A 22,500-nucleotide genomic window follows, 5' to 3' on the forward strand; every position below is an offset into this window, starting at 1 on the left:
CCAGGACTGACGGACTGAGGTTGTGAATCTCTGTGCACCACCCACCACCACATAACTCTACCTCTATCTACCTACCCCTCTATCTTATTCCCCCCTCTCTCATTCTCATTCTCTCTCTCACACACACACTCTTCGCATTCTCTCTCTCCCTCTCTCTCATTCTCAATCTCACACACGCTCTCTCACATTCTCTCTTGCACATTATCATTCTCTCTCTCACACACACGTGCTCTTCGCATTCTCTCTCTTACAATCTCTCTCCCCCACTCTCTCCCTCCCTCTGTCTCTCAGTCTCTCTCTCCCTCTCAACTCTGACCCTTGACTGCAGATATTAGTGAAAGGTTGTCTCGGTCTGGGGTTCAGGTAAATGGATGCCCACACAAGAGGATGGGACAGTTCCTCCCTCCATACAGTTCCTCTCTTCCCATCACAGAGAGGCTCTACCAGACTGAATGTGGCAGCTCTACGTAGAGTTGGGACCGGTGTACATGAACATAATTTCTTTAAAGTGACAGGTCAAGTGAAAACTCCTGGCATTCATTAGCAGAGGCTTAAAGAACGGAAGCAATGAAGTTTTCTGTGCAGAAACTGGATACATTAGAGCTGGAACAGAGTATCCAGGTCTCATAAGACCATAAGCTCATAAGACAGAGGAGCAGAGTTAGGCCATTCTGCCCAACAATTCTGTTCTACCATTCCATCATGACCCATTCTCCTGCCTTCTCCCGGTAACGTTTGACATCCTGACTAATCAAGAGCTAATCAACTTATCTGCTTTAAATATACCCAATGACTAGGACTCCACAGGCATCCATGGCAATGAATTCCAGAGATTCACCATCCTCTAACTAAAGAAATTCCTCCTCATCTCTGTTCTAAAGGGACATCCTTGTATTCTGAGACTGCGCCCTCTGGTCCTAAACTCCCCCACAATAGGAAACATCCTCTGCATACCCACTGTGGCGTGAATGTTGGAGAGGGTGTAGAGGAAATTTACCAGTTAGGGCCAGGGTGAGGGACTTCAGCCACAGCAGGAGCTGGTTGTCCTCCTTAGAGCACAGGAGCCTGGGGGAAGATATGTCAGGTCGTGGAGGGCAGGGATCCAGAGAGATGGATTCACAATGCTGAACTGCGAGGTGTGAGCAGATGCAAGGGGAAGCTGACCGGAAATGCGAGGATGATTCTGTCAGAACCGGAGATGGTGTAATTTGTGGGAATGTGGGGTAAAAGAGGGGGAATGGATCTGGCAAGATTAGTCTAACAGGGGCCGGAATAGACTGAATGGGCTGAATGGTCCCCTGCTATAACAGTGCAGAAAGGATTAGAAACTGCCTGTACCAAGTGAGAACTAGCAATGGTGGCAGAGGAAGATGACTGTTATGAAATGAATGGATTTCTTTCTATCTCTCTCTCTCTCTCTCTCTACACACAGATCACACTCTGTTTCTCTGTTTCTCTCTCTCTCTCTTTCCCATGCCTGAAATCTACTCTGTTTAAACCACAACTAATTCACCTTCTTATTCTTCAAGACCCATTGTTACCTTTTGTGAGGAAATGTAATTTATTTTTTTTTAATTTAGAGATTACAATTGATCTCGCATATGTGGTATTTAATTCCTCCTGTAAACCTTCGCTTTGTCACAGTTGAGCTGTGGAGTTAAGATTTATTGATTGTGATCTTTGCTGTCCACAAGCCCACTGATCTGAGGAGGAATTTAGTTTTCTCATTCGTTTTAGGGAACCCGTCCCACTGAGAGCACCAGTGTTTGTCACATTTCGTGCCTCCAGTTTCTGAATTCACTCCCTGTTCAGAAAATAGTCTCCATCTTTATTCCCTCTAACAAAGTGTGGGATTCCTTAAAGTCAGGAAATCATGTTACAGCTGGGTAAGGCTGAACTTGGAGAATTGTGGGCATTTCTGGTCACCCTGTTGCAGAAAGGGTGTGAATGATTTGGAGAGGGTGCAGAAGAATTTCAAGCAGTTCACAGAAGGACTTGGATCGATGAGGGGAATGAACAAAGGAGTGGCAAATGGATACAGCGTATGGTCATGCATTTTGGTGCAAAGGGACCAGGGTGGTGGCAGGTACAACAGGGGTGCTTAAGAGGTTTTAGTTAGACCCATGAATATATGAAGTGATTGGAGGTTATGAATACAGGCGGAAGGGATTAGTTTAATTTCAAAGTCTGAAGTAAATTTATTAGCAAAGTACATATATGTTACCATATATTACTGTGAGATTCATTTTCTTGTGGGCATTCAAAATAAATGCAAAAGAAAACACAATATAATTAAGGAAAAACTACACCCAAAGACAGGCAAGCAACCAATATGCAAAAGAAGATTAACTGCAAACACAAAAAAAAATAATTAATAACATCGGGAGCATGAGTTGTGAATCCTTGAAAGTGAATCCATAAGTTGTAGAATCAGTTCAGAGCTGAGATAAGAGAAGTTAATGCAGACAAGTGTGAGGTGTTACACCACCAACCAGGAAAGATCGAAATAAGACCGGAAGAGAGCAGAGGAGAATGTACAAGGTTGTGGCTGGGACTTGAGGACCTGTGTTCATGGGAAAGGTCAAATAGGTTAGGAATTTATTCCTGGGACTGTAATAGATTGAGGGGAGATTTGATAAAGGTAGACAAAATTATGGGGGGTATAGACAGAACAAATACAAGCAGGTTTAACATTGAAGCTGGGTGAGACTAGAACTGCAGCTCATGGGTTAAGGGTGAAAGGTGAAATGTTTAGGTGAAACCTGTTGGGAAACTTTTCTCAGAGGATAGTGGGAATGTGGAATGAGCTGCCAGTGCAAGTGGTGGATGTGGGATTGATTTCAACGTTTAAGAGAAATTTGGATAGGTATATGGATGGGAGATGTATAGAGGGCTAAGGTCTGGGTACAGGTCAATAGGACAGGTCAAATGGTTTGGCATGGACTAAGTGGGCTGAATGGCCTGTTTCTGAGCAGTAGATTTCAATCACTCTATTGTTCTTATTCTTTCTGGTTCAGGAGCCTGATGGTTGAAGGCTAATAACTGTTCCTGAACCCGGTGATACAGGTCCTGAGGCTCCTGTACCTCCTTCCTGATGGCAGCAGTGAGAAGAGAGCATGGCCTGATGGTTGGGGTCCCCAATGATAGATGCTGTTTTCTTGTGGCCGTGCTCCTTGCAGACGTGCTCAATGGTTGGGAAAGGTTTTCCTGTGATGGGCTGGGCTACATCCACTACTTTTTGTAGGCAGAGACATGCTGGGCCGATGGTTCTGTCTATGCTGTATTCTTCTTTACCTTTTGTGGGAACACACTTCAGCAGTCCATCCATTCTTCCTTCATCCTACCTCTCCATCATCATCTGTCATCTTCAACAAAGGATGGCCAACCCAAAGGGAATTAACCCCTTTCTCAATCTGAGGAATCCTTAGGGCCATTGGAGAATGGTGCAAGTCTAGAGTTCCACTTGCCTGTGGCTACCCTTTTTACCAGAGCGGTAAGCTAGAGAAACTAGGGTAGCTGTGTTTCCAGACTCTGATCAATATTGCCAGGACCTCAGGACCTCAGGACCTGAGTCACAGGGAAAGGACTTTAATTCTCCAGAGCGTAAGAGAATGAGGAGAGATTTGACAGAGGTATACAAAATTATGAGGTGTACAGGTAAGGTAAATGCAAGCTGGATTTTTCCATTGAAGTTGGATGAGATGAGATTGAGAGATCATGGGTTAAGGGTGAAAGGTGAAATATTTAAGGGAAACGTGAGGTAGAACTTTTACACTCAGAGGATAGTGAGAGTGCGGAATGAGCTGGATGCATGTTTGATTTCAACGTTTATGACATGTCTGGATAGGTCCATGGATGGGAGGGGTAGGGAGGGTTATGGACCCAGTACACGTTGATGGCCGTAGGCAGAAGATCAGGCTGTCATCTGATGGGTTGGATGGCCTGTTTCTGTGCAGGACTGCTCTCTGACTCTGTTTATGAACCTAGAATATACAGTGAATCACTAGAGCACAGGACAGGCCCTTCAGCCCGTGATGTGGTGCGAATCTTTAAATCTACTCTAACATCAACCTAACCCTTCCCTCTGACATATCCCTCCATTTCCCATTCATCCATGTGCCTATCTAAGAGTCTCTTAAATAGTCATAGTCATACTTTACTGATCCCGGGGGAAATTGGTTTTCATTACAGTTGCACCATAAGTAATTAAATAGTAATAAAACCATACATAATTAAATAGTAATATGTAAATTATGCCAGGAAATAAGTACAGGACCAGCCTATTGGCTCAGGGTGTCTGACCCTCCAAGGGAAGAGTTGTAAAGTTTGATGGCCACAGGCAGGAATGACTTCCTATGACGCTCTGTGCTGCATCTTGGTGGAATGAGTCTCTGGCTGAATGTCCTCCTGTGCCCAACCAGTACATTATGTAGTGGATGGGAGACATTGTCCAAGATGGCATGCAACTTAGACAGCATCCTCTTTTCAGACACCACCGTGAGAGAGTCCAGTTCCATCCCCACAACATCACTGGCCTTACGAATGAGTTTGTTGATTCTGTTGGTGTCTGCTACCCTCAGCCTGCTGCCCCAGCACACAACAGCAAACATGATAGCACTGGCCATCACAGACTCGTAGAACATCCTCAGCATCGTCCGGCAAGTCTGTGGTGGCCAGTTAAATGCCTCTAAAGTACCTGCCTGTAGCAGCACCCCATGCACCTGCCATTCTCTGTGTAAAAATCCCACTTCTGACACCCTCCCTGCACTTTTCTCCAGTCACCTTAAAATTAGGTTCGCTCACATTAGTAATTTCTGTCCTAGGAAAAAGTCTCCGGCTGTCCACTTGATCAAAGCCTCTTATGAAAATGCAAGTGGTTTTGTTCCCTAGTAGGACAGTTCACCCAGTGGGGTTACTCCACAGTATCACCCAACTGATGCCAGACCTGTGTCAGAGTTACGACCCTGGTCGCCCACACGTGATCACTGCTCACTGCCGCCCTTGGTACCGTACCTCTGTCAGAGTTTGTGGGAATTGCTGCAGTTCTATGCGGAAGGCGGGCACGCACTGGATGGTGATGGTTAGAACCACACCCAGTGCACCAAGGTGCACCCTGGCAGCCTGGAATATCTCCCGGTTTACGGACTCCGAGCATTCGAGGACCTCGCCGGCAGCAGTCATCAGGGTCAGGGACGCCACCTGGGGATGCAAAGCCACGTTAATGGGTTACGAGCTGTACAGAGAGGGTAAATGCAAGCTGGCTTTTTCCACTGAAGTTGGATGAGACTAGATCTAGAAATCATGGGTTAAGGGTGAAAGGTGAAATATTTAAGGGAAACATGAGGTCGACCTTCTGCACTCAGAGGGTAGTGAGAGTGTGGAATGAGCTGGATGCAGGTTTGATTTCAACGTTTACGATAAGTAATCCGAGACGGTGATGAGTCTGCATGCAGATGGGTGGTGGAACGTCTGGCCCTCTGGTGTGGTCAGAACAATCTTGGACTAAATACGCTCAAGACTGTGGAGATGACGGTGGACTTCAGGAGGAGCCCCCCAATACTCCCCCCACTCACTATACTCAACAGTATTGTGTCTGCTGTGGAGACCTTCAGGTTTCTGGGTACCACAATCTCCCAGGACCTGAAGTGGACACCCAACACAGACACTCTTATCAAAAAGGCTCAGCAGAAGTTATATTTCCTACATCAACTCAGGAAGTACAACCTGCCTCAGGAGCTGCTGATTCAATTCTATTCAGGAATAATCCAGTCTGTTCTCTGTTCGTCCATCACTGTCTGGTTTGGATTAGCTACCAAACAAGACAAGAGTAGACTCCAAAGAACCATCAGGGCTGCGGAAAGGATTATTGGCGTGAAGCTGCCCTCGATCCCGGACTTGTATGCATCTAGAGTCAGGAAGCGAGCAAGCAGCATCATTGTAGACCCATCACACCCTGGACATCACCTGTTCCAACTCCTTCCTTCTGGTAGGCGCTTTAGATCACTGTATGCCAGGACAAATGGGTACAATAACAGTTTCTTTCCGTATGCCATCAGTCTTCTGAACACTTGAATTTTAGTCTATTATAAACCAAGTCCACCTTATTTGCACTATTGTTTTGTTTGCTTTTTGATTCTGTACAGCGAGAGCTCAGGGAAACTGGCATCAAATTCCCTATATGTGTCCACATACTTGGCCATAATAAAGGTTTCGGATTCTGAAGTCCATGGATGGGAAGGGTATGGACGGTTATGGACCCAGTGCAGGTAGACAGGAGCGTGAAGTCCCCGGGACTTTATCTCAGCAGCCTAGCGCTGGTGCCAGTGGAGGGGCTGCTCCTGCCGTCGTGGTCAAGGAGCTGCACCAGCAGGAACTGGTCATTGACTTCAGGAACGGGGCAGTGAGCATGCTCCTGTCTCCATCGATGGTACTGAGGTAGAAAGGGTTGAAAGCTTCCTGGGAGAGAACATCTCCAACAGGCTATCCTGGTCCAACCCTGTAGATGACACAGCCAAGATAGCTCACCAACACCTCGACTTCCCCGAGGCTCAGGAAACTTGGCATGTCTCTGTGGATCCATTTGACACAAGGTAGTGAACTGCCGAGCCAGATGCGTCACGACTTGGTGTGGCAACTGCTCTGCTCGTGACCACAGGAAACTGCAGAGAGCTGTGGACACAGCTCAGCACATCACTGAAACCAGCCTCCCCTCCACGGACTCTGTCTTCACTTCTCACTGACCCCGTAAAGCAGCCAGCATCATCAAACCATCTGCGTTCTGACGTGTTGGTCCATGGCACCCTCAGGGCGATGGAGCAACACCTTATATTTCTTCTGGTTCACCTCCAACCTTTTGGCATCAATACCAGTTTCTCCTTCTGGTAAAAAAATGTTTTCCGCCCCCACCCCCTCCCTCTCCTATTTCTCACTCTGGCCTTTTATCTCTTCTCACCTGCCTAACACATCCCCTTGCATCCCTTTCTTCTATGGTCTACTTTCCCCTCCTATCAGATTCCTTCCTCTCCGCCCGATTACCTTTCCCACCCACTTGGCTTCTCCTATCACTTTCTAGCTAGTTTCTCCCTCCCCTCCTTGTATCTTTTTATTCTGGCATCTTCCCCCTTCCTTTCCAGTCCTAAAGCAGGGTCTCAGCCTGAAACGTTGACAGTTTATTCATTTCTATAGATGCTGCCTGACTCGCTGAGTTTCTCCAGCATTTCGTGTGTGTTGCAGTGTAATCAAAGACCATACTCCCATCAGGCGGAGGATAGAAAAATCTGAAAGCATATATCCTGCCTAGGACTCTTCTACCCCTTTATTGTACGACTCTTGATTGTTTCCCTAGTACAATAAGATGGACCCTTGACGTCACAATCTGCACATTATCAGTTATTCCTACAACTGTAATACTCTATTCTGTTATTGATTTCCCTTGTTCTCCCTCGGGGCACGGACATGAGGGAATTATCTGTATGGCTGCCGTACAAGACAAGGTTTTTCACTGTAGCTGGGTACATGTGACAATAGCAAACCAATTGACAGCACCCCCGAACTCTGGTGGGTCAGCAGGACGGAGTAAAACGGGACCCTGAATCCTCCTAACCCACCTGCACTTGGGGCAACGTCTCTGGACAACCAAGATTTTGCTTCCTGAATAGGTTTGGGTGTATTTATTGATTCTGAGCTGCTGATCATGAAAATCATCATGAAATTTCCCTGTCACACACCTTTTTTGAAATTATATTTGTTATTTCAATTCATAATTGAAGTCAGAATAACTGATGCCAGGATTATGGAAGGCATTTTAGTTGATCCACAAATTAAACAGGCCATTAATGACAGTAAGTTAAATGATTTTCAGGTGGAACTGGAGGAAATCACATGAAGGCATTCAAGTGTGTGTTGAAAATTTTCTTGGCAACTACAGAGCACCAAACTACGTGCAGATGGCTGACAACATGTTTCAAACGTACAAAACCTTGAAGCACAACATGTCACTAAAAATTTGTTTTCTATATTCCCATTTGGACTTCATCCCTGTGATTCTTAGCACTGTCAGTGATGAGCAAGGTCAAAGGTTTCACCAGGACATTGTGGTCTTGGAGAAACTGTATCAGGGCAACTGGAATCCTTCAATGCTGACTGATTATTGTTGGACACTTAAGCAAGAAACCTTAGAGACTGAGAACAAATGAAAATCATCAACAAAACATTTTAGCTTAGTAGAACTATTGCAAAGTGTCAGCACAATTATGCAATTAAACATTACATTCAATAAAAGTTAATTGAAGTTTCTCCAAATTCCTACATGATAAAAGTAGTCTGAAATTATATTTGTGTTCAGCTTTAAATGTTCTATTATAAACAAAAACATTGTGAGGAAGCAACACTTTTGAAAAAACTTGTTGTCCAGAGTGGTCACTCATCTCAGTGACGCTTGGTCAGGATCAGACAGAGAAGTGGAAACCTCTGGTGAGGGAGTTGGTCCTGAGCAAAGGACAACCACCAGCATCACCAGCTGTTTCTCCCTCCACAGCCACCGCTTGGCCTGCTGAGTGCTTTCAGCATTTGCAGCCTTGGCTTTCAGAGACCTCCTTGCAGAGAGAAAGAGACTGAGACGGGTAAACATTGTGGTGGTATCTGGACTATTTTGCTGATCAATTGCCCGCGGGCAGAGCCAGTACCTGGGTTGCCAGAATGCCATGCTTGATGCCAGTGTTGTGGGTGCCAGTTCCAATCACTCCACCGACAGACACATCTGACACCGCGCCAATACTGCAGGGGCAAAGACATGCAGTTAGTGTAAACACAGGCACAGTCTCACAGCACACTCTCACAGAGTAGACACACAACACTTTAAAGCACACAGATCATACATGGACAGAACAAATGCACAGTACATAAACAGAACACACAACTGCATTAGGCAAGGTCCTTGGATACACCTCACACAACAGACACATACTGTACGCATAGCATATACACACCAGACACACTCATCTACACACATATGCAAAACACACAAACATAGTCATAGTCATAGTCATAGTCATAGTCATACTTTATTGATCCCGAGGGAAATTGGATTTCGTTACAGTTGCACCATAAATAATTAAATAGTAATAAAACCATAAATAATTAAATAGTAATATGTAAATTATGCCAGTAAATTATGAAATGTCCAGGACCAGCCTATTGGTTCAGGGTGTCTGACCCTCCAAGGGAGGAGTTGTAAAGTTTGATGGCCACAGGCAGGAATGACTTCCTATGATGCTCAGTGTTGCATCTCGGTGGAATGAGTCTCTGGCTGAATGTACTCCTTTGCCCAACCAATACATTATGTAATGGATGGGAGACATTGTCCAAGATGGCATGCAACTTGGACAGCATCCTCTTTTCAGACACCACCGTGAGAGAGTCCAGTTCCATCCCCACAACATCACTGGCCTTACGAATGAGTTTGTTGATTCTGTTGGTGTCTGCTACCCTCAGCCTGCTGCCCCAGCACACAACAGCAAACATGATCGCACTGGCCACCACAGACTCATAGAACATCCTCAGCATCGTCCGGCAGATGTTAAAGGACCTCAGTCTCCTCAGGAAACAGAGACGGCTCTGACCCTTCTTGTAGACAGCCTCAGTGTTCTTTGACCAGTCCAGTTTATTGTCAATTCATATCCCCAGGTATTTGTAATCCTGCACCATGTCCACACTGACCCCCTGGATGGAAACGGGTCACCGGTACCTTAGCTCTCCTCAGGTCTACCACCAGCTCCTTAGTCTTTTTCACATTAAGCTGCAGATAATTCTGCTCACACCATGTGACAAAGTTTCCTACCGTAGCCCTGTACTCAGCCTCATCTCCCTTGCTGATACATCCAACTATGGCAGAGTCATCAGAAAACTTCTGAAGATGACAAAACTCTGTGCAGTAGTTGAAGTCCGAGGTGTAAATGGTGAAGAGAAAGGGAGACAAGACAGTCCCCTGTGGAGCCCCAGTGCTGCTGATCACTCTGTCGGACAGACAGTCTTACAGGCACACGTACTGTAGTCTTCCCATCAGATAATCAAGAATCCATGACACCAGGAAAGCATCCAACATACAGATATCGGACATGCCTACACTTATACGCAAACATCAGCAGACATACACACGTATAGCACCACACCCTACACACACATTCACTGAACGCACACACACACTCACCGAACCCCCTCACGCATACACCAACATTTACACACACATACACACGCTCACCGAACTCTCCCACACACACACACACTCACTCACCGAACCTCCCACACATACACCAACATTTACACACACATACACACACTCACTGAACTCTCCCACACACACACACTCACCGAACCCCCTCACACATACACCAATTACACACACATACACACACTCACCAAACTCTCCCCCACACATACACACTCACCGAACCCCCTCACGCATACACCAACATTTACACACACATACACACACTCACTGATCTCTCCCACACACACACACACTCACCGAACTCCCCCACACATACACCAACATTTACACACACATACACACACTCACCAAACTCTCCCCCCCACACACACACACACACACACACACACACACACACACCAAACACACACATACTGATAGAGCTGATCTTGTCTGTATATAATCACCCCGTTTATGTGAAAACTCTGCTGAAAAGCACACTTATCAAGACCAATCAGCACTCAAGGATTTTAATGACTCCGCAGGAGAGCAGAAGTTGATTCTTGTCAGACTGTATTTCAGATCTTGTTTGAAAGACTTTGTGCTGTTTCATGAGCCGTCAGTTAACTCAGGGATGAGACAGGGATGGGGGCAGGGCTCCTGGTCGGTTGTCAACCAGGGCTGGCGGGTTAGATTAATAATGTGCTCTATTTGTCGGATGTACATCGAAACATGCAGTGAAACGCACCATTTTGTGTCAAAACAAATCAGTGACGGTTACGGGGTCGCTGCAATTCCGACGCTAACGTAGCATTGCACAGCCCTTCAACCCTAACCTGTACGTCTTTGGATCGTGAGAGGAACTTGAGCCTGAGGGGAAACCCACACGATCACGGGGAGAACATACAAACTCCTTGCAGACAGCGAATGGAACTGAGTGTTGGTGCGGTAAAGTGCTGCTCTACGGTACCAGGCTGTGCCACAGTGACCCAGACCTCCTGACAGCCAGGCTCTTGTGTGTCCCTCTCACTGGTCCTCTGTCTCCATCTGGATTCGCCCCTCACCTTCTCCATTTACCCTCTTCACCTTCCACCCGCTGTCTTATTTAGGAGAAATCATGACAGGCCAGCCCCACCTCTGTGTGATAAGTTAGTGCCAGTGCCCCCTAGCTATACACGCCACTACCACTCCCCATCTGATCTGCTCTGCCGTTCCATCATGGCTGATTTATTATCCCCCTCAACCTTATTTTCCTGCCTTTCCTCTGGAGTCTTCGACACCCTGACTAATCAAGAAGCTATCAACCTCTGTTTTAAATGCACCCAAAGACTTGGCATCCACAGTCATCTGTGGCAATACTTTCCACAAATTCACTGCTCTCTAGCTAAGTAACCCTAACTAAGTAACCCTAAGTAACCCTAACTAAGTAACTCTAACTAACCCTAGTTGAGTAAAGTCCAAAGTCCAATCAGGGTTGGCACGGTGCCAAAAAAAACCAGCTAGGAGACAAAACCAGAAGTGCCGTCGGCCATTATGTCATATCCGTTTCCGTCTGTCATCTTTGTTCCTCATCTCTGTTCTAAATGGATGTCCCTTTATTCTGAGGCTGTTCCCTCTGGTCGTAGACTCCCCCACTATAGGAAGCATCCTCCACATTCTCTCTATCTGGGCCTTTCAATATTTGATAGGTTTCAATGGGATTCCACCGTCATTCTTTTAAACACCAGCAGGTACAGGCCCAAAGTCAGCAATCGCTCCTCGTATGTTAACTCTTTAATTCCTAGAATTATTCTTGTGAATCTCCTCGGACCTTCTCCAAACGCAGTATATTTTTTCACAGGTAAGGGACCCAAAGCTGCTCACAATACTCCAAATGTGATCTGACCAATGAAGTGTAGGGAAGGAGATTTAAAATCTGGGGACAGATTTTTCCCACAGAATGGGTGGTATTTGCAACTCCCGTCCAGAGAATGAGTGGAATCAGATACAGTCAATACGTTTAAGAGGCATTTACATGGGCACTTCAGTGGGCAAGGAACAGAGGGCCAATAGAATTAGTGGAGATGGAGCAAGTTAGAATGGATTTTGTGGGCCGAAGGGGCTGTTTCTCTGCTGGACAACTCTATTACTCTATGACATGGAGGTTGGTGGAAGGACAGATGTTTGCCAGTGCATCAGATCACAAGATATGTGAGCAGAATTAAGCCATTTTACCCATCAAGTCTGCTCCACCATTTCATTGTGGCTCATCCAATTCTCCTCCCACCCCCAATCTCCTGCCTTCTCCCCCTATAGCTTCATACCCTGACCAATCAAAAATCTATCAACCTCTGCCTTAAATATATGTAAAGACTTGGCCTCCACAGCTCCCTGTGGCAAACAATTCCACCACTTCACCACTCTTTGGCTAAAAAAAATCCTCCTCCTCTCCGTTCGAAAAGGACGCCCCTCTATCCTGAGGCTGTGTCCTCCGGTCTTGGCCTCTCCCTGTGCGTGTTTACTCGTCTGGTGACCTGAATCCATTTCCTGCCCCTGTAATCAGTTGGAACGGGACCCCCGTGGTACTGTGCCAAGTCCTGTTATTTTCATCAACTTGTGATTTCGCAGAAATGTCACAGCCGGCAGACAATAAACAGCCTTTATTTAATAACCTCACTGTTAAATATTGATAGTTGCTGAATGCAGTTTTGTTGCGTGCTGTGATAATTAATTTGCAGTGTTTCACTGGGTTGTTAACCTCACTAATGTTTTCTCAGCTGTAATCACCAGGTTCACTACATGACACACGTTAATCACTCACCCACTGAGCAGTAAGGTTGCTTACCTGCAAGAATTCAGTGATGGAGTACGAGCAATTTATACATTATTTATCACTGAGTACTGACTCGATCCTGCTCAAACGCTGGTTGGACCGCACTTCAGTTCTGGTCACCACGTTATAGGAAAGATGTGGCTTTCGAGAAGGCGCAGAGGAGATTTACCAGGATGCTGCCTGGAGTAGAGGGCATGTCTTATAAAGATAGGTTGTGTGAGCTAGAGCTTTTCTCTTTGGAGTGAAGGTGCATGAGAGGTGAGTTGATAGATGTGTACAAGATGATGAGAGGCATAGATAGAGTGGACAGCCGGACTGTTTCCCAGGGCAGAGATGGCTAATAGCAGGGGGCATCATTTTAAGGTCGTTGGGGGATGTCACGGAGAATGGCGGGTGCATGGAACACCTTGCCAGGGCTGGCGGTACAGGCAGATACCTTAGTGGCATTTAGAAACTCTTAGGTAGGCACATGGGTGAAAGAACAATGGCTGACTGTGTGGAAGGGAAGGGTTGTATTGATGTTAGAGCTGGTTAAAAGGTTAGCACAATATTGTGGGCTGAAAAGCCTGCCTGTACCGTAATGTACAGTGTTCTGTGTTTATTAATTTATTGAGATACAACACAGCTGGTGGGGGGGGGGGGTTATCACTTTGCTGCTGCTTATGCGAGGAAAGGGGACTTTGGGGTTCTAACATTTAACTTTCTTTCATTCTTTGGGGCACTCCTCTGTTTTCATGGATGCTTGTGAAGAAAAAGAATTTCAGGATGTATATTGTGTACATTTATCTGACATTTATCCACACTGCCCAGAATGCCCCGACATCATCCCAGACTAGTTGCAGCGCAACTTATGACAACATCTCTGGATTGTGGAATGCAACCAGAGCACCCGTAGAAAACCCACCCATTTCACGGGGAAGACATACAGACTCCTTTCAGATGACATCGGGATTGAACTCTGAAACCCAAACACCCTGAGCTGTAGTAGCGTCCTGCGAACGGCCGCATTACCGTGGCAACCACCGAACGTTCTGTGTTCTCGGGGAGAGTGTGTCCCTAGGCTGCTTCAAGTAGTTGATTGAACACTGAACACTCACCCCAAACTTAAATGCATGTAAACATGACATGGGTTAGTGTGTTCAGCTGTCTGTGAGTCCAGGTCAGGCAATGGAGCTTGAAGGCTCATTAAGGCTGGGACTAAGGATTGGAGCTCTGAGGCCTGGGGTATGTGCGAGCAGGTCGGGAAAAGGGTTTGTTTCTCAGTTGTTATTATTTTGTTGCTCCCGTTGTTTGTGCCATCCTGTCGAACATTGTGGCCATGCAATGTTGGCGCCAAGCCGGAATGTGTGGCGACACGTGAGGGCTGCCCTCAGCACACCCTCAGGGGTGCCGGGCGTTGAAACAAACACTGCATTTCACTGTATGTTTCGATGCACTCTGACGGGTCGCATCACCATCTGGTATGGAGGGACCTCTGCACAGGATCAGAAAAGGCAGCAGAAAGTTGCAAAGCTCAGCCAGCTCCACCACAGACACCAGCCTCTCCAGTATCGAGGCACCTTCAAAAAGTGATTCCTCAGAAAGGTGGCATCCATCATGAAGGATCCCCATCGCCCAGGACATGCCCTCTTCTCATTGCCACCATCAGGAAGGAGGTACACAGTCAACAATTCAAGAACAGCCCCTTCCCCTCTGCTATCCGATTTCTGGATGGACATTGAACCCCTGAACACTACCTCACTACCTTTGCTCCCTTTTTGCAGTAGTTTTTAATTTTTTATATTTCTTATTTAAGAGTTGCTATGTAATGATGCAGCTCTATAAAACTCTGGTTAAGCCACACTTGGAGTACTGTGTCCAGTTCTGGGCACCTCACTATAGGAAGGATGTGGAAGCACTGGAAAGAGTACAGAGGAGATTTACCAGGATGCTGCCTGGTTCAGAGAGTATGCATTATGATCAGAGATTAAAGGAGCTAGGGCTTTACTCTTTGGAGAGAAGGAGGATGAGAGGAGACATGATAGAGGTGTACAAGATAATAAGAGGAATAGATAGAGTGGATAGCCAGCGCCTCTTCCCCAGGGCACCACTGCTCAATACAAGAGGACATGACTTTAAGGTAAGGGGTGGGAAGTTCAAGGGGGATATTAGAGGAAGGTTTTTTACTCAGAGAGTGGTTGGTGCGTGGAATGCACTGCCTGAGTCAGTGGTGGGGGCAGATACACTAGTGAAGTTTAAGAGACTACTAGACAGGTATATGGAGGAATTTAAGTTGGGAGCTTATATGGGAGGCAGGGTTTGAGGGTCGGCACAACATTGTGGGCCAAAGGGCCTGTAATTTGCTGTACTATTCTATGTTCTATGTTTATTGTAATACACTCAGTGACCCCTTCATTAGATACGCCTGTACACCTGCTGGATAACACAAATCTTATCTAGTCACATGGCAGCAACTCAGTGCAGAAAAGCCTGCTGACACAGTCTGATGTTCGGTTGCCGTTCAGACTGAACATTGGAATGGGGAAGAAATACGATCTAAGTGACTTTGACTGTGGAATGATTCTTGGTGCCATATTGGGTGGTTTAAGTCACTGCTGATTCCTGGAATTTTCGCACACAACAGTTTCTAGAGTTCACAGAGAATGGTGCAAAAAAAAACGTCCAGTGAGGGTCAGTTCTGTGGGCAAAAACGGCCTGTTGATGAGAGAGGTCAGAGGAGAATGGCCAGACTGGTTTAAATTGACAGAAAGATGACAGTAACTCAAATAACCACACGTTGCAACAGTGGTGTGCAGAAGGGAATCTCTGAATGCATAGCACATTGAGGCTCGAGGCGGATGAGCTGCAGCTGCAGAAGTCGACCAACAGATGATCAGCAGCCAATTTAGTAGGTTCAGCAGATACCTAGTAAAGTGGCCACTGAGCATATATTTTATGTATTGCATTGTACTGCTGCTGCAAGGTAACAAATTTCTCAAAGTGCGTCAGTGGTAACAAGCTGGGCTCTGAGTCTGATAAGTAAGTGAATCTGAACCTGCCGAGCCACCCTGCTGCCTCAGCCAGGCAGCTCAAATGGTGCATGTTGCTGGGAAGGTGTGTGGGATGAGTGTGCAAGTTAACCCTCTAGTCCCGGATGCACACTCACTTGGACAGAGCCAGTCCGAACGATACCAGCTCTTCGTTCAGGTCAGTCAACTCCATCCCTGCCTCCACCGTCACCTGCAGCTTCTCCTTATCCACCTGCCAAGAAAGGAACATTGGAATATAAAACACAAGTTTGGAATTAGGCAACTTGGCCCATTGAGTCTGCTCTGCCATACCATCATGGCTAATTTATGCTCCCTCTCAATCCCATTCCCCTGCCTTCTGTCCACAACCTTTGATGCCTTTGCTAGTCCAGAGCCTATCAACCCCCAGTGATATTCTCCACTGCCATCTGTGGCAATTAGTTCCACAGATTCACCATTCTCTCGCTAAAGAAGTTCCTCCCTCATCTCTGTTCTAAATGGATGTCTCTCTATATTGAGGCTGTGTCCTCTGGCCTAGACACCCCCATTATTGGAAGCATCCTCTCCACATTCACTCTAGCTAGATCTTGAAATATTCAATAGGTTTTAATAATATCCTCCCCCATTCTTCTAAACTACAGACCCAAAGCCATCAAATACTCTGGACCCTTTCATTCTCAGACGCAGATCAGCTGTCTTAGAAGGCTAAAGAAATTGGGGATATCCCCACCAATCCTTGGTTATTTATATTGAGAAACTACACTACCTGGATACACACAGCTTGATACAGCAACTACTCTGCCTGTAACTGTAAGAAACAGCAGAAGGTTGTGGACACTGCTCAGTACATCATGGAAACCAGCTTCCCCTCCATGGACTCCGTCTACACTGCTCACTGATTCAGTAAAGCTGCCACATGATCAAATATACAAGTAGTCTTTTCAATGTCTTCAAGTTCCCTGATCCAGATCGACTCATGTTCACTATGGATGGCCAGTCCCTATACACTTCCATCCCCCAGCAGGAGGCCTTTCAGATCTCCACTTTTTTCTGGACAACAGACCAAACCAGTCCCCCTCCACCACCATTCTAGCAGAACTGGCCCTCACTCTCAATAATTTTTCCTTCGGCTCCTCCGACATCCTCGAACAGAAGATGTAGCCATGGGCACTCGCATGGGTCCCAGCTATGCCTGCCATTTTGTTGGCCATGTGGAGCAGTACATGTTCCAAGCTTACACTGGTATCAGTCCTCAACTTTTACTAAGCTGAATCGATGCTGCTTCCTGCACCCATGCTGAGCTCATTGACTTCATCAACTTTGCCTCCAACTTCCACCCTGTCCTCAAATTTATCTGCTCCATTTCCGACACCACCCTCCCCTTTCTTGATCTCTCTGACTCTCTCTCTGGAGACAGTTTCTCTACCTATATCTTTTATAAACTCACTGATTCTCACAGCTACCTGGACTATCCTCTTTCCACCTTATCACTTGTAAAGCTTCCATCCCCTTCTCTCCGTTCCTGTACCTCTGCCACATCTGCTCTCAGGATGAGGTTTTTCATTCCAAAACTAATGAGATGTCCTTCTTCAAAGAAAGGAGCTATTTCCCTCCGCCATGAACGCTGTCCTCACCCACATCTCTTCCATTTCACCCTCACCCCACCACCTCACCAGAGATAGGGTGCCTCTTATCCTCACCCACCACTTCACTAGCTTCCGCATCCAGCACATAATTCTCCGTAACTTCTGCTATCTCCAACAGGATCCCACCACTAAGTACATCTTTCCTTCCCCCCGACTTTCCACTTTCCACAGGGATCACTCCCTATGTGACTCCCTTGTCCATTCACACCTCCCCACTGATCTCCCTCCTGGCACTTACCCTTGCAAGCAGGACAAGTGCTCCACCTGCCCCTACACTTCCTCCCTCGCCACCAGTCAGGGCCCCAAACTGTCCTGCCAGGTGAGACGACACTTCATCTGTGAGTCTGTTGGGGTTATATACTGTGTCCAGTGCTCCTGGTGTGACCTCCTGTACATCGGTCAGACCTGACATAGATTGGGAGACCATTTGCTAGGAAAAGCACCATCTTCTGGTATCCACCATTTCATTTCTACTTCCCCTTCCCAATCTGACATGTCAGTCCACTGCCATGATGAGGCCACATTCAGAATGAGGGGCAACACCTTATAGTCCATCTGGGTAGCCTCTGACCTGATAGCATGATCATCGATTTCTAGAACTTCTGGTAATTGACCCTCCCCTTTTCGCCATTCCCCATTCCTGATTCCATCTTTTGCTTTATCTCCTTACCCGCACATCACCAGCCTCTGATGATCCTCCTCCTTCCTATTTTTATGGTCTTCTACCCTCTCCTATCAGATTCCCTCTCCTCTGTCCCTTTACCTCTTTCACCAATCAACTTTCCAGCTTTTTTTCTTCACCTCTTCTCCCTCTCTCAGTTTCACCTATCATCTCAACCTTGTACTTCTCCCTCCCCTCTCCCCAACTTCTTATTCTGACCTCATCTTTTTTTTCCAGTCTTGATGAAGGGCCTTGGCCCAAAACGTCAACTGTGTACTCTTTTCCATAGATGCTGCCTGGCCTGCATACCCCTCACCTGCCATTCACTGTTTAAACTCCATCTATATCTGACTTCTCCAACATGCATCACTTGACATTTCCAAACACCAGGTTCCATCTGCCTTCTCCCTGCCTGTTTTCTGAGGGTAACTTGGACATGAGGAATAAGGTCAGTGAGCTGCCGTGTAGAATCTGCCATCTGAACCTTACCTTGAGCAGCTTGTTGAGATGGTTGAGCCTTATGAGGTAGTCGTCAGTGCAGACAATATCCGAGGGGGAATGCCCACAGCCCACAATCTTCACTCGCTTGCTGCGCTGCTTGGCCAGTTCCAGGATCTGCAGGGAGTGAGACACAGGCAGCATAATGGGCAACTGTTTTGTTCTTCGAGGGACCTGGAGCAAAACCTCGTCTATCCAGGGGATACACACTCTCTCCCTCACTGTCCCCGTAAATACACTCTCTCACTCACTGTCCCAGTGTGTACACCCTCTCCCTCACAGTCCCAGTGTGTACACTCTCTTCATCACTGTCTGTGTGTACACACTCTCTCCCTCACTGTCCCCGTAAATACACACTCTCTCTCTCACTGTCCCCATAAATACACCCTCTCCATCACTGTCCCAGTGTGTACACATTCTTTCTGTCAGTATCCCCATAAGTGCACTCTCTCCATCACCGTCCCAGTGTGTACACCCTCTCCATCACTGAAGCAGTGTGTATATCCTCTCCTTCACTGTCCCAGTGTGTACACACTCCCCTTCACTGTCCCAATGTGTACACCCTCTCCATCACCGAAACAGTGTATACACACTCTCTCCCTCACTGTCCCATATGTACACCCCCTCCCTCACTGTTCCCATGTGTGTACACTCTCTTGTTCCCATGTGTGTACACTCTCTCACTGTTCCCATGTGTGTACACTCTCTTGTTCCCATGTGTGTACACTCTCTCACTGTTCCCATGTGTGTACACTCTCTTGTTCCCATGTGTGTACACTCTCTCAGTGTTTCAGTGTGTGCTGGGTATACTGCCTCTCCTCCCCTCTTCACTGCCCTTTCCGTCTAGTGCTGACCCTGTGTGGCACTATTGCCACCCACAGTGCAGGGACAGAGGTCTCCAGGTCACTCACCTGCCGTATCTCCTCCATGGAGTTGGGTTCGAAGTATAACTCCGGCTGGCAGGCATATGTCTCAGCCCAGTTCCGGAACGTGTAGCCTTCGACGCCTTGGACCTGAATGTAGTGACAGACAGAAGGTGAGTCTCCAAGCCAGACACGTCGAGCAGCCATAGACAAGCCAGGGTGAATATGGCCAGAGCCCACACGGTGCTCACATCAGTGATGGTCCTGCCTTAGATCCCAGCAATGGAGAAACACACTAAGTTGAGAAGAACTCAGCAGAATGAGCTGATGAATTGGGGGGTGGGGGGAAGTAATTGTTAGCATTTCAGACCAAAAATCTCGATCACGGTTTCAACAGTTGACTTGGTGGTGGGGGGGGGGGGTGTATATTCCTGTCTACAACAATGATTCTGAGGTCAAGAAGGTAAAGAGGTTCAAGAACTTTGGAGAAAAAGTCACCAATAGCCCGTCCTGTTCCAACCGTATTGATGTCTCAACCAAGAAAACTGACCAGCAGCTCTACTTCCTCAGGAGGCTAAAGAAATTTAGTATCTCTACTCCAATTTTTCTCAATACACTATAGAACGTGTCTTGTCCAGCAACTGCTCTGTCTGAAACCACAAGAAACCGCAGAGAAATGTGATACAACTGAGCACATCACTGAAGCTTCTCCCCTCCACAGACTCTGTCTATCCTTGGCTCTGCCTCAGTAGAGCAGCCAGCATAATCAAAGACCCCATCTGCATGGGACATTCTTTCTTCTCCCCTTTCCCATCGGGCACAAGATACAAAGGCTTGAAAGCACATAGCAGCAGGCTTAAGGACAGCTCCTTGAAGAGCAGGAGGATAAGGAGTGAAAGAATAGGACCTATCAAGGTGTGAAAGAAATGGACCTATCAAGGTGTGAAAGAAATGGACCTATCGTGTGACACTGGAAAAGTGTGTATGGAACCAGAGGAAATAGCAGAGGTACTTAATGAATACTTTACTTCAGTATTCACTGTGGAAAAGGATCTTGGTGATTGTAGCGATGACCTGCAGCAGACTGAAAAGCTTGAGCATGTAGATATTAAGAAAGAGGATGTGCTGGAGCTTTTGGAAAGCATCAACTTGGATAAGTCACCGGGACCAGATGAGATGTACCCCAGGATACTGTGGGAGGCGAGGGAGGAGATTGCTGAGCCTCTGGCGATGATCTTTACATCATCAATGGAGACGGGAGAGGTTCCGGAGGATTGGAGGGTTGCGGATGCTGTTCCTTTATTCAAGAAAGGGAGTAGAGATAGCCCAGGAAATTATAGACCAGTGAGTCTTACCTCAGTGGTTGGTATGAAGATGGAGAAGATCCTGAGAGGCAGGATTTATGAGCATTTGGAGAGGTATGGTACGAATAGGAGTAGTCAGTATGGCTTTGTCAAGGGCAGGTCATGCCTTACTAGCCTGACGAGCCTGACTGAATTTTTTGAGGATGTGACTAAACACATTGATGAAGGAAGAGCAGTAGATGTAGTGTATATGGATTTCAGCAAGGCATTTGATAAGGTACCTCATGCTGGGCTTATTGGGAAAGTAAGGAGGTATGGGATCCAAGGGGATATTGCTTTACGGATCCAGAACTGGCTTGCCCACAGAAGGCAAAGAGTGGTTGTAGACCGGTCATATTCTGCATGGAGGTCGGTCACCAGTGGAGTGCCTCAGGGATCTGTTCTGGGACCTTTACTGTTCGTGATTTTTATAAATGACCTGGATGAGGAAGTGGAGGGATGGGTTAGTAAGTTTGCTGATGACACAATGGTTGGAGGTGTTGTGAATAGTGTGGAGGGCTGTCAGAGGTTACAGCGCGACATTGATAGGATGCAAAACTGGGCTGAGAAGTGGCAGATGGAGTTCAACCTAGATAAATCCAGTCCCTATATACTTCCATCCCCCATCAGGAAGGTCTCAAAGCTCTCCGCTTCTTTTTGGGCTCCAGACCTAATCAGTTCCCCTCTACCACCACTCTGCTCCGTCTAGCGGAATTAGTCCTTACTCTTAATAATTTCTCCTTTGGCTCCTCCCACTTCCTCCAAACTAAAGATGTAGCTATGGGCACCCGTATGGGTCCTAGCTATGCCTGCCTTTTTGTTGGCTTTGTGGAACAATCTATGTTCCGTACCTATTCTGGTATCCGTCCCCCACTTTCCCTTTGCTACATCAACGACTGCATTGGCGCTGCTTCCTGCACGCATGCAGAACTCGTTGACTTCATTAACTTTACCTCCAACTTTCACCCTGCCCTCAAGTTTACCTGATCCATTTCCGACACCTTCCTCCCCTTTCTAGATCTTTCTGTCTCTATTTCTGGAGACGGCTTATCTACTGATGTCTACTATAAGCCTACTGACTCTCGCAGCTATCTGGACTATTCCTCTTCTCACCCTGTCTCTTGCAAAAATGCCATCCCCTTCTCACAATTCCTCCGTCTCCGCCGCATCTGCTCTCAGGATGTTTCATTCCAGGATGAGGGAGAGGTCCTCCTTTTTTAAAGAAAGAGGCTTCCCTTCCTCCACCATCAACTCTGCTCTCAAACGCATCTCCCCCATTTCACGCACATCTGCTCTCACTCCATCCTCCCACCACCCCACTAGGAATAGGGTTCCCCTGGTCCTCACCTACCACCCCACCAGCCTCCGGGTCCAACATATTATTCTCTGTAACTTCCGCCACATCCAACGGGATCCCACCACTAAGCACATCTTTCCCTCGCCCCCTCTCTCTGCTTTCCGC

General features: G+C 46.9%; 1 protein-coding gene across 1 annotated transcript in view; it reads right to left on the minus strand.

Annotated features, from left to right (window-relative positions):
* Positions 1-22,500, minus strand: part of LOC134350032 (L-gulonolactone oxidase-like) — a 46,505-nt gene that overhangs the window by 16,697 nt on the left and 7,308 nt on the right. The window contains exons 2-6 of the mRNA XM_063054941.1: positions 19,744-19,845; positions 18,824-18,949; positions 16,165-16,259; positions 8,685-8,775; positions 5,014-5,199 (exon numbers count right to left, since the gene is read on the minus strand). Coding sequence (XP_062911011.1) covers positions 5,014-5,199; positions 8,685-8,775; positions 16,165-16,259; positions 18,824-18,949; positions 19,744-19,845 — 600 coding nt within the window. The remainder of the gene's footprint in view (positions 1-5,013; positions 5,200-8,684; positions 8,776-16,164; positions 16,260-18,823; positions 18,950-19,743; positions 19,846-22,500) is intronic.

This window comes from Mobula hypostoma, chromosome 8 (genome assembly GCF_963921235.1).
Source record: "Mobula hypostoma chromosome 8, sMobHyp1.1, whole genome shotgun sequence".
In the NCBI taxonomy this organism is placed as follows: Eukaryota; Metazoa; Chordata; class Chondrichthyes; order Myliobatiformes; family Myliobatidae; genus Mobula; species Mobula hypostoma.